The sequence below is a fragment of the Euleptes europaea genome, chromosome 4 (genome assembly GCF_029931775.1).
Source record: "Euleptes europaea isolate rEulEur1 chromosome 4, rEulEur1.hap1, whole genome shotgun sequence".
NCBI classification, from domain to species: Eukaryota; Metazoa; Chordata; class Lepidosauria; order Squamata; family Sphaerodactylidae; genus Euleptes; species Euleptes europaea.
Window position 1 is genome coordinate 98,579,726 of NC_079315.1, and position 13,031 is coordinate 98,592,756.

Sequence of the window (13,031 nt, forward strand, 5' to 3'; positions counted from 1 at the left end):
ATTTTACCCTTTTCATTTGGACCCCTTGCTCAATCTGGTGCTGTGCTGCAAGTATGCATGTGGACATTTTCTTTTTAATAAATACTTTATAACTTCCATATAACGCTGTACCACCTCAGACCTCCATCGTTCTGGGCATGCTGTTTTTAAAAGAAGTTCCAGAAAGAAGAGGAGGGGCAGTCAGTTGTAAAGTGGGTACTCCCTCAGTGACATGCAAGGCAGTAAGCTATCCCTGTGGTAACCAGACACTGGATAGTGAGAGACATAGAGGCAAGGCCTCAGAACACGGAAGGGAAGTTGGGACCCCCGGCCCTCTCAGAGGGCAATTCCTACAAATGCCAGGTGGTGGCAGCGGGTGAACAGAGAGAAAGAGAACAGCCCCTCCAGGTGCTGGGAAAAACTTGGGAGGGCATGGAATAGGGCCTGCAGGTCAGAACAGAACTGTTCTACCACACTTTGAATTGCTTAAATTGTTCCTTATGAGTAGGACTCAGAGGGATACCTTTGGAGATCAGCTGTCACCACTGTGGGATTTGCTTGTAGGGTTTCACAAGGCTCATTCTTTATCCCCCATGCTATTCAATCTCCATGTACAGACCTAATGAGAAATCATTTGCAGTTTCAGAGTAGACTGTTGTCAATATGATGACACTCATCTCTACATCTTTTTATCCAAACTACCTGGTGATTAGTCATGTTCTCCACTCCCATAAGAGTGCCTGAACTGATGTATACTTAAGCGCACAAAGCATCAAGATTCCACACAACATAAAAACACATCCAAATGTATGTACCTCCAGCGCACACGATATGGCTCATTACATTGTTATGAAAGAAAAAGTAAACTGCTTCTTTGTTGCCAAAAGCAAGTGTATTTGGAATTTAGATGTTTGGGGCTTTTAAAAAAAAATAATACTGGATTTTGCAGCAGTTGAAAGAAAGCAAGTTTGAGGCTTTGATTTCCTTTTGAATAAATGAGATCCAGTTGCAATGCACTTGCAAGGATTTTCAGTTGAAACCACTGTCCCCACAGTGCATAAGATTCAGGCATGAGCTTTTGTTAGGAATTTTTATAGTTAGCCAAAGACAATTTTAGGCAAATGATGCTGGATGCATTTTTGAAGGCAGAGTCATTCCTTTTTTTCTGCCAGTTCTCCCACATTAAAAGAATACTATTTCTCTCAGCGCCTTAAATTATGCTCTGCCAAGCCTGCAATAGCTGCTGAGCTTTTTCTCTCCCTTTGAGTTAGAAAATTGCTTATATAAATTAAAAACAGCTTAGGCTACACAATTCACCTTATGTTGTCCTGGATTTTTTGGGGCTTCTTAACTGCCTTCATTCCCTCCCCTTTCCTCCTTGATTGTTTTAAATTTTTGTTTTTTGCAAAGGGAAATCTTGTCCTTAAACACTAAAATGTGCTGATGAGTTCCCACCCTAATCATGTTTCCTTATTATCATGTCTCTACATAAAATAATTCTGCTGAGTTATTGACCTTGATTCTGCAAGTCACACGGCAGGTCACATTGTTGGGAATGCAAGTCTGTACTAAGATCCATAAGCAGCTGAAGATGTATTCTTTAAAGCTGATTTTAATTGTGTGTGTGTGTGTGTGTTCGTTCTTTCAAGGAGCTCAGGGCAGCCATATAGTGATTCTCTCCACCTCCATTTTATCCTTGTGACAACCCTGTGAGGTAGATTGGACTGTGAGAGAATGACTAGACCAGTGAGACTCATTCAGTGGCTTGGAACCACATGTGGATCTTTGACATGCAACCTGTGGATCTTCTGAGCACCTCTTCCCAATGTGGTACCTGCCCCATGTTTCAGGAAAGCAGGCAAGGCCCTTGCCCAAGGGAACTTCAGGTTGGCAGGTGCTTCTTACCTTGAGACAGCTACTACTGGAGGAACAGGTAAGCTGCAAGTCTCCCTGAGGTGCAGGCCCCTTGGCAGGAATGGAAGTCACTGTGGCTCTTTTGGATGATGGCAACCGTGAACGTGGCTATCTGTGAAGCACTGAGTGAGTACCTCCCCGGACTAGACCAGATTTACCCAGTAATCTTTGTGGTTGAGTGGGGGCCAGAGTCTGGACTTCCCCAATCTGAGTCCAGCAGATTCTTCTTGCAGTTCTCTGCGCTGGATTAGCGCTGGCTTTCAGTATGCATTGCTTCTGTTTACAGATATGGAACAGCCATTTCCTGATGGTGTTTCCAAGCATTGAGGTGCGGGGGACAGCATTTGTTTTCTGGTACTCTAGTCAGTGGATATGCTAGAGTTGATGTTCTGTGATGTTAATATTCTAGTATTTGTTAGGATGAAATTTCTGTGGGCCTGTGCTGCTGTGTGTCGTCCAAAGAACCCGGCAAGTCATGTGATTTATTTTCACATGATGTTGGTGTTGGGTCTGGGTGGAATGAGAGGGGAAATCTTTGTCTGGCTTTCAGCAGCTCTGCTCAATATTGCTGTCTCTTCCTGGCAGGGGTCCTATGTTTTTAATAGCTATGTGACTGGCAGAAATCAAACAGGCAGAGCTTCCCTTCATGCCAGGAAACTCCTGTTGAATTTCCACTTTTTATGCCTCTGTTAAAGGCCCAGGAGGAAAAAAAAGATGGCTCTCAGCTCATCAAGAACTGCAGCTTCTGTAGGGTTGCCAGGTCCCTCTTTGCAACCGGCAGGAGATTTTGGGGGTGGATCCTGAAGAGGGCGGGGTTTTGGGGGGAGGGACTTCAATGCCATAGAGTTCAATTGCCAGAGTGGCCATTTTTCTCCAGGTGATCTGATCTCTGTCGGCTGGAGATCAATTGAATTAGCAGGAGATCTCCTGCTACTACCTGGCAGTTGGCAACCCTAAGCTTCTGAGATTCTGGGCCTATTGTGATTAAGACTGCCAACTAGATAGTATTCTTATTGCTTGGACAGCAAATCTGTTTTCTATCAAGTAGCATGATTGGGGTTTTAAAGCCAACAGACTACCGACGATGCCCATGACTCACCATATTCTGTCCTGACTCTGATCTTTCTGGCCCTGCCTGAGGGGAAGTGGCTGTTTTAAAATAAAAATTGAGCAATTGTAGCTGAGATCACTGTGTCGGTTTCTGTGAATTTTGTCCAGTGCCCTAATCAAGCAATCTAAATTATCAGCATACACAAAGGGAAACTTTTGGAATTTTAAACTCTGAGTAAATAGATGCTTTTTAAAACCAGTGGGGAGGATCCCACCTGATATTTCCAACTATGCGGAAGGTTCCCCCCCCCACTTATTCCTCCCCTTCCACAGCAAATAATCGATTTCCTCCTCAATCTATTCATGGGGGTGCCCCATCTCCCAGGAGCAGGATGCGGGACATTTCAGGCTGTAGCGGGAGGGGGAAGTCACGCTCCCATTGATGGAAATTTTCCATCTGAGAAAATTGTAGGTGAGATAACAAGTCTAACATGTGGAAAACATTACATTTCTTTCCTTAATTTCCCAGCATAGCCTACATTTTATTTATCCATTGTTACATTTTATATTGTGCTTCCTATGGGCTCAGGTTGCTATATATGATCCCCCTCCCACCTATTGTCTTTCCAAAAACCCTGTGAAGTAGTTTAGGTTGAAAGAAAGGGAACAAAGTTTAGATGTTCTGAACTGTCATTTAGTTGGTTCTTGTAGGTTATCCGGGCTGTGTAACCGTGGTCTTGGTTACACAGCCTGGATAACCTACAACCAAGACCACGGTTACACAGCCCGGATAACCTACAAGAACCAATGAACTCTGAGCGTGAAAGCCTTCGACAATATTTTGTCATTTAGTTGTTCCTTGTTCATTTATACTGTTGGTAGAAGGTGCCATCAAGTCATAGTTGACTTATGGCAACCCTGTAGGGTTTTCAAGGTAAGATAAGAGATGACAGAGAACTAACCAGGGCCGATCCTGCTTAACTTCTGGTATCTGATGAAATTTATATGATAAAGGTAAACAGTCCATCATTTAACGGTGAAGATTCATATAAGCTGTTTGGGGCAATACTGGATTACTTGGGTTTTCTTTTTTCATACTTATTGAAGATTAGATAGTTAAGAAATTGTTTTCTTTTACTTTTCTTTGTTCTTGCTGACTTTTCTGTAAGTTTGGATGGGTTCCTGGTTGGGCTGTTTGGCGCATTATGTAACCACCATCTGTTGAGTGCATGACATAGCAAAAAAGAAGTTTTAATTGTTAACCACACAAACACGTATGTTATTATTGGTGAAACACATCATTGTGGATTATATTTATATTTTCCTGGAAACAGTGCATTAGTCAGTTCTGTAACTTTGATTTTGGCCATCCCATTTTTAGACTATGATCACAGTGCAATCCTAGACCAAGTTACTTGTTTGGTGATTGTCCTGTTAATACTCTGAACTTAGTGGCAGAATAAAAGTTAAGGTATTTAATAGCTCTCCTGTTGATCTGTTCCCAACATGGCGAGCCTCTGCTAATAATGACTGTTTGAACAGTTACAAAAGTTTAATTCAGACATGTAGAAATAGAATATGATATAGTCCTTTCTGGTCTATACTGTTAGGTGAAGAAAATCCTACTTCTAGTGCTCTATAAATGCCCTGTGTATGGAAAGCTAGTACATCAGGGATGGGGCTAAGCTACAGCTTTTGTATCTGACATACTAACTTTCCATGCATGGAAAGTTTTTACAGAGGGAAGCAACAATATACCTAATTCTCAATGTCCCACCTGTGGATACTTACATTCAGAGTTTGTGGCAATGACCAGACAAGGCAGATCTTTCTACAAGCCTGGGAAAAGTCTCAGGTTTGCAGAAAAATGTGAAATATAAAAAAAGAAAAAACCACTGGGGTGAGTGTTAAAAAAACAAAATATTAGAAGCAGTGCCTGTAACCTTAAGAATCTCAGTGATCCTTGTGGGGGTTGCTAGACAATAGGGTTGCCAGGTCCCTCTTCGCAACCGGCGGGATATTTTGAGCCTGAAGAGGGCAGGGTTTGGGGAGGGGAGGGGCTTCAATGCCATAGAGTTCAATTGCCAAAGAGGCCATTTTTCTCCAGGTGATCTGATCTCTGTCGGTTGGAGATCAGTTGAATTAGCAGAAGATCTCCTGCTACTGCCTGGCAGTTGGCAACCCTACTAGATAACCATAGCTGTATTGCCAGCCTTCAAGCCTTGGGTTTCTGGCAGTAAAAGGCAGTGGGGGGGGGACCCTTTCCAGAGGTATTTTGGCCTTTACAACTCACTACTATTCAACCTGCAAGATTTACCCAAGCCCAGTGACTTCCTACTGTTCAACAGCAGCTACCACACAATTGAAAGAGTGGTGTAGTGGTTAGAGTGTGAAACTAAAATCTGGGTGACCCAGGTTTGAGTCCTCACTCTGCCATGGAAGTTTGCTGGGTGACGTTGGAGAAGTCACTCTCTCTCACCCTAACCTACCTCACATGGTTGTTGTGAGAATAACATGGAAGCGGAGAGAATGATTTAAACTGCTTTGTGTCCCCATTACAGAGTAAGGAGGGTTATAAATGAAGTAAATAAGTATAACTGAAAATATGGGGACAGATGAAAGGTAGATTGGTAGGTGGATTGGAAGGAGAGAAGGAATCAGGGGAAGGGGAGAGGATGTGGGGGTTTCCAGGAGGAGGGGGAAAGGAAATAGTATGGGGAGGGGGATATGGAAGAAAGTTATGTGCCTTCCACAAGGCTTCCATGCCTCCGTAAGACGATCCATCGTACATTTGAAGCATCATCGTTCTAAGGACAAAGATAAAGTACAAAGTAGGTCAGCTTGTCTCCCAATACTTTATCTGTTTTTCAGTCTCCATAGTTGTTTGTTTCATCTGGTGTTCTCTCAGTGATCCCTTTTTCCTGCCCTGTTTTTAAATGTTGTTTTTCTATATGTGTATTTATTGTATTGTATTTTAACTCGGTTTTAATTATTTGAATTATATGTTTTTGTTTTGTTTTAATGGTTTTTAAGATGTGTTTCATTATGTACGTTTTTAATCTGTTAGCCGCCTTCGTGGCCCTGATGAAGGCAGAAAGGCAGGGTATAAATCTGGTTAATAAAATAAATAAATGAATGAATAAACAACTAATGCACCCTGGTATTCCCATCCAGGATCTAGGAAACAAATTGCATCCCACAATCTGAAAGCCATCACCAATGATGTGGTTGGGGCAGAAAACAGAACTATAATTTTTACAGTGGCAGTTTCTCCAAAGCTTGGAAAACTCATCAGAATACTCTCCGATAACAGCACCCAGAATATTTCCAGTTTTACGCAATCTATGGTAAGTGTTTGTTTTATGATTAGTGTTGGTAAAATGCCTTTATGTATTTGTATCATACTTTCCATTATTTTTTATAAGTTTAGGGTTTATAAGGAGGGTTTTGACCATATTTTGAAAGAAAAGTTGTTATGGTTTGTGTTTGATCAATATGGGAGGAAACTAACCAGGAATAATATCATGTAGTATTCCAAGTATAACATAAAGGGTAGGTTGGGCTATTGTAAATAGTGACTGGATCCAAGAAAATTAGTGGAGTACAAGGTTAAGTTAGAGAAAGTCACTAAAGATACAGAAACTGACCCAGCTAAGACACAATGCTGTAAACAGATCTATTTTAAGTATGGTTACTTTGTGAAACTAAGATTCAGTTTGCACATGGTCATTCAGATCCTGATGCTGCCTTTGAGATAGGGCAACCAGAATTGTACACAGTATGTCAAATGCAACTTTGTATAGATTTATTTAAATCACTTCTGAAAGCACCCTTTGATTAAATCTCCAAGGTCTCCAAGCACTCATCTCTTGTAAGTCATTGTATTTGTCAGCCAAAATGAAGGCTAAATCTCTTGGATAACACAGAATTAAGATGTTGCGGTTTGTAGAGTTCCCATAGTACTTGCACAGGATTATAGGTTTTAACCCTGAGGTTTGGCTAAATTCCATCTGTGAAGTAATTCTTTTTTTCTGCAAGCCAAAGATTTAACAGAGAATGTGTCTAATTTTCTGCCATGCTGCACATTTTGTTCTCCTCTGGGCAGGTAGATGAACGTTTGATTGTTTATGAGCACACCAAGAAGGAGGACATTGGATGGAACGCACAAGATAGTTTTACTTTTACAGTCTCCTCCCCACCAGCAGTCTTGGGTTCCCAAGTGTTTGATATTAATATTTCTTATGAACTTAAAGGGTATGGTCATTACAGTCAGCTACTTGCAAACACAGGTAAAATACTGTACAATTTTTAATCATACGTGTATCTCACAATTTCTCCATAAAGTCCAGGCAGAATATATACAGTGCTGTAATCCACCTTGAGTCCAAGTAAGAAAAAAAGGTAAAGGTAAAGGTCCCCTGTGCAAAAGGTTCGTTCCACTATAGCCCATGCATGCTCATTTTCAGCAGCTGTTCCCACACTTTGGATTAGACTGCCAGACATGGTATGGAAAGCTCGTATACTCTCTTATTTCCATAAAAGGTGCAAAGCAGAATTATTTAAACCAGTCTTTAGTGAAAGTAACTAATGAATGTCTCTGGCAGCTTGTAGTGACAGTGTTTTAACTTGATATATATTAGTTCATGTGTCAACTATGTTTTATAATTGTGTATGTTTACATTTTGTAAGCTACCTTGGGAATTGTGAAAAGGTGAGATATAAGTATTTTAAATAAATAAAGTCCAGGTTCAAAACTTAAGTCCACTGTGAACACACAGTGCAATCCTAAACAGTTATACCCCTCTAAATAAAAAGGTAAAGGTCCCCTGTGCAAGCATTGGGTCATTCCCAACCTATGGGGTGACGTCACATCCCGACATTTACTAGGCAGACTTTGTTTATGGGGTGGTTTGCCAGGGCCTTCCCCAGTCATCTTCCCTTTACCCCCAGCAAGCTGGGTACTCATTTTACCGACCTCGGAAGGATGGAAGGCTGAGTCAACCTCGAGCCGGCTACCTGAAACCAACTTCCGTTGGGATCGAACTCAGGTCGTGAGCAGAGCTTGGACTGCACTACTGCAGCTTACCACTCTGCACCACAGGGCTCCTTACTCCTCTAAATAAATGTTTTTAAAAGGGTGTAACTCTGCTTAGGATTGCACTGTTAGTGAGGTAAACTCCTCAGGTTCAGACACCCATGCGCAATACGTGGGTAATGGTACCAGACTACCTTACAGGGATGTTTTAAAGATTGCAACAAGATAATGCACATGAAAACACTTTGAACACTGAAAGCACTATATAAATGGTAAGTATTCTTATTATTGCCACTGAATACTTTTTGAAATCATTGTTTTCCATTATTGGCAGGCATTGTTGTCCAGGAGGGAGGCAAAGCTTTAATTGACAAAACAAACCTGGATGGATCAAACCTGTTGTTTAAATTGCCTGGGGCACAACGTTCTAAGTACGAAGTATGGTATCAAGTCACGTCATTGCCACAACATGGCAGAATCGTTGTGGGAGAAAGAAACATTACTAGAGAGAAGCCCAACTTCTCTCAATACATTATCAACAAATTTGGAATCACTTATATCCATGATGACTCTGAATCACTCGCCGATCACTTTACTTTTGCTGTGTGGCTAAATCAAAAGAGCAAATCTTCAACAAAACCTGAAAATGACTTTTTGGAAGAGATATTTAATATCACTGTTGTTCCAGTGAATGATCAGCCTCCAGAGCTGAAGACCAAAATGCTGTATTTGAATGTTTTACAAGGGGATACAGCAGTTGTGGGACCAGAAAGCCTGAAAGTAGAAGACTTAGATAACATCCCAGAAGAGATCAAATACAACATTATCAGAAATCCCCAAAATGGCTACCTAGCATGGTGGACTCATTTGAATGAATCCATCAGTGATTTCACACAAGCTGATGTTGATGCTGGCAGAGTTTGGTTCGTACAAGATGGAAGTTCCTCCTCTGGGGTTTTCTACTTCAGTGTGACAGATGGAAAACATCATCCCCTATACAAACTCTTTACTCTTGAAGTAACGCCCACATCTGTCATGCTGGTCAACCTATCTGAGGTGGTGCTTCCACAGGGACAGAATACTGTTGCTATTACAAACGCACACCTTTCAGCTACAACCAATGGAAAAAACACAGAGATTGGCTTTGAAGTAACACGGCCGTTCAGTTATGGGGAAGTACTGATCGGCAATGAACAGGTAACCAAGTTCCGGCAAGCAGATTTATATGCAGGAAGACTGTTGTATAGAATGATGGATCTCACCACATCTAGAGATACTCTGGAGTTCACAGTGTTTAACTCAGACAGTAATCTAACAGGACAGGTTCTGAACCTTACAATACAGCCTCTTGTGCAGATGACACTTGGCCTAAACATTCCAAATAAGATAGCTTACAAGCTAAAACCTAGTGACTTGGATGCTACCGATCTAGCAATCTTAACAAATAGCAATCCCAGATTTGAAGTGATTGTGCCTCCAGCTCACGGCAGAGTGGTCAGGGAGCCACTAACCACCGTTAAAAGCAAAGAGCTGTCTGCGTTCACACAGAGGGACATCGAGAATGGAGTTATATTTCTTGAGGCAGATGCCAACTTGACAGGTGTTGAAGTATTAAACGACTCCTTGACGTTTATGTTGCGGGCAGATGATGTCCAGCCCGCGGTTGGTCACTTTCGTTATGTCATCGTGCCACACAATCCTTTACCGATCCAGACATTTACACCAGAAGTGACCCTCTTAACTAGCACAAACATTTTAAAGAGCTATACCGTCACAAAGAATGAACCTCTGCTTTTTACGAAGTACAATACGTGCACTGAAACACCAGGACAGACAGCTCCGACTCTGGGGCGCAAGTGGAATCTCTGGGAGCAGCAGAAGGAAAAAGATGCCTCGCTTAAGGCAGAAGTTGCACATGGCAGATCTGCATGGGCTGAGACCACTACACAAGCAAATTCCAAAAGCGCCGTGGTTCAGCTTCAGGATAGCAACAGTAACCGACTGTTCATCATTATACCACTGATCTCAGTTGCTGTTTTATTCATTGTGACTGCCATCACTGTTTGCATCTTCCTCATGTGCCATAAGCCCCAAAAGGCAAAACCTCTCATCGCAGACCAGCCACCAGCTGTTCTCAGTAGCCCAAGTTTTTGTCCCGAAAGGAGCTTAACTGTTCCTACCGTCACAGTGACACCCCTGTTAAAAGCCTCCAGTAATACGGTGACTGTCCCGTTTGTGGCTATCAGACAGGAACAGCTTCATCCTATTCCACCAAATCCAGCTGCAGAATGTCCTCTGCAAAGCAGTTGGTCCAGACTTGACCCAGAAATGATCCAGCACTGTCGAACAACCAACCCAACTCTGAAACGCAATCAGTATTGGGTGTAGTGTGCCACTTCCGCAATGGAAAGATATATGAACTGTGATTTCGACATGGGAATGTTCTTTGTAATGCGTGTTTATTTTGAGTTAAGACCAGCCTTTGTTGACATTTCCAACATTAGAAGCCTGGGGAAGTCCGTAGTAGCTGACTACACCATGAGAGCCAGCATGGTGTAGTGGTTAAGAGTGGAGATTTGGGGCGGTGGACGCTGATCTGGAGAACCGGGTTTGATTCCCTACTCCTTCACATGAGCAGCAGATGCTAATCTGGTGAACTGGATTTGTTTCCCCACTCCTACACATGAAGCCAGCTGGGTGACCTTGGGCCATTCACACTCTCTCAGCCTCACCTACCTCACAGGGTGTCTGTTGTGGGGAGGGGAGGGGAGGGGAAGGTTATTGTAAGCAAGTTTGATTCTTCCTTAAGTGGTTGAGAAAGTCAGCATGTAAAAACCAACTCTTCTTCTTCTAGCTTTAGTGGAGTTTCAGTCTCAATGTGAGGACCAGTTTTGTTGGTCACTGTCCAGCAAATAGGATATACAGCTACGGCTATGTCGACTTTTGTTGGTGTGGAAACAGGAATGCTGCACCCACTCTGTTTTCATGTTGTTTTACCTGGAATAGCTGCTGTTTCCAAATGTAGTTTTCTACACACTGTAGAAAGGGCCAGTGCCCGAACAGTGGAATTAAAATAGGATTGAAACTGCAATAGAGCACAATGGATTTTGTCCCACTTGCTTTACTTAGGATGGTACTTTGTATGAAGCCCTCTAGTGATGATGTTGCACACCCTGAAATCAATGGCATAGAGGGGGAGCAGACATAAGCATGCTGGCTCCGCCTCCTGCCAACATGCGATCACCAGCCTGGGAGCATAATCTACATACACATATGTGTATAGGCAGCGTCCCCCTGATTGGGAGTGCTGCTTTTTCAAATGTTCCCAAGCATGGAGAAGGATTCTACACGTATAATCTTCGTGTGTTCACAGATTCTGTGTTTACGAGCCAGTGGTCACATATAGGTGGGAGGCAGGGTCAGCATGCCCATTACCCTTCTTTGTGCATTGATTTCAGCAGCCATAATATCATCTGTAAAGGGTTAAGGATTCCAGGCCTTGAACCAGAACACTTGGGTTAAGGCTTGAGGTTAGGCCACTGATATAAGTGGGCCAGTGTAGGTTCCGGCCTTGGAGCTCTCCTAAAGTACATAAGAGAACGGGTGCAACCTCAGTTCTTGCAGATCTTATTTGTATAAAGCTTTTGGGTTGACCAAGTTTGGTTTTATGGTCGACAGAGCACTGGGGTCTGCCTACTGCACTTTGAATCCCAGCTTCAGGTCTGTCTCAAGACTAGAAGAAGAAGAGTTGGTTTTTATCTACCACTTAAGGAAGAATCAACCGGCTTACAATCACCTTCCCCTCCCCACAACAGACACCCTGTGAGGTAGGTGGGGCTGAGAGGGCTCTAAGAGAGCTGTAACTAGCCCAAGGTTACCCAGCTGTCTTCACGCGTAGGAGTGGGGAAACCAACCTGGTTCACCAGATTAGTGTTCACCGCTCATGTGGAGGAGTGGGGAATCAAACCAGGTTCTCCAGATTAGAGACCGCCGCTCCAAACCGCTGCTTGTAACCACTACACCACGCTGGCTCTCATGCTGACTACTTCCAGCAACAGATAAAGGGACTCTAGTTTGAAACAAACAAACAAAAATGTCAGGTCTGGACTCAAATACTCTGGCCTTTCCTTGGTGCAATGTCAGTGTATATCAATTTGGGTCCTGTGGTGTTTATGTATATTTTTGGAATGAGAATGCAAAGGGTAATTGTGCAGTTTGGGGCTTAAAATTATGCATTTATAGAAGATTTGCTTACTTCTGCAATAATATGGGAATGTGTGCATATATGTCCAGGCAACAACATTACTTTAAAAAGTCAAATTTGATATGGGGGATTTTAAATCATCTGTCGCTTCCTGTGCCCACTTGCTCTCAAACGGATGTTAATGCTGTTCCAAATAACTGAAAAGGTGCTAATCTCTACAATGTCAATTTGACCTCAGCACCGTTTGAAGGCAAGTGGTAAGACAAACAAAGCTGTGATTATTTTGTCTGGGTCACTGAGCAAGAAATCTATTATTCCCTTGAGCATTTAAAATGGATGATGTAAACACTTGCTACCTTGAACGGTAACTTTCCCCTTACTTACCGTTTTAAACTGTGGGACATGGACAGTTTCGTTGAAGGATGCATGCTTCACCTCTCATCCATATGGTAAAATCTGTGTGGCTGCCAGCCAGTCTGAAGCATTATCTTTATGTTTACGGTCTTGTCACGAGAAATGTATCCTCTAGTCTGTCACTGAGTCCAACCAAAATTCTGCCTGGGTTACACAAGTAGAATTGATGCAGTTGGAAGTCTGTGACCTCCCTAGCAGGTCCGGGAGCGGAAATTTCGACCTGTCGCTCCGTCACAGAATTTGCTTCATTAGACTACTGGGGGAAAAAATTAAAACAAACCTGAAAAGGAAAGATACTATGGAAGTAATTCATAACTTACCACAGGCCTGTAAAATCATGACGCTGAAGGCACCCCTCCAGTTATATATTGGGACCTGCCTGGTGTTTGATAACCTTTTGCATTTTTGGAGTCCGAACCTATAAACTAAAATGAA

The 13,031-nt window shown here is 42.6% G+C and overlaps 1 protein-coding gene across 1 annotated transcript in view; it reads left to right on the top strand.

The window, feature by feature from the left end:
* The window catches only part of LOC130477051 (chondroitin sulfate proteoglycan 4-like), a 46,116-nt gene extending 35,751 nt beyond the window's left edge, over nucleotides 1-10,365 (top strand). The window contains 4 exon segments of the mRNA XM_056849044.1: nucleotides 6,118-6,290; nucleotides 7,049-7,232; nucleotides 8,313-10,243; nucleotides 10,246-10,365. Coding sequence (XP_056705022.1) covers nucleotides 6,118-6,290; nucleotides 7,049-7,232; nucleotides 8,313-10,243; nucleotides 10,246-10,299 — 2,342 coding nt within the window. The 3' untranslated portion in view covers nucleotides 10,300-10,365.
* Nucleotides 10,366-13,031: the final 2,666 nt, after the last annotated feature.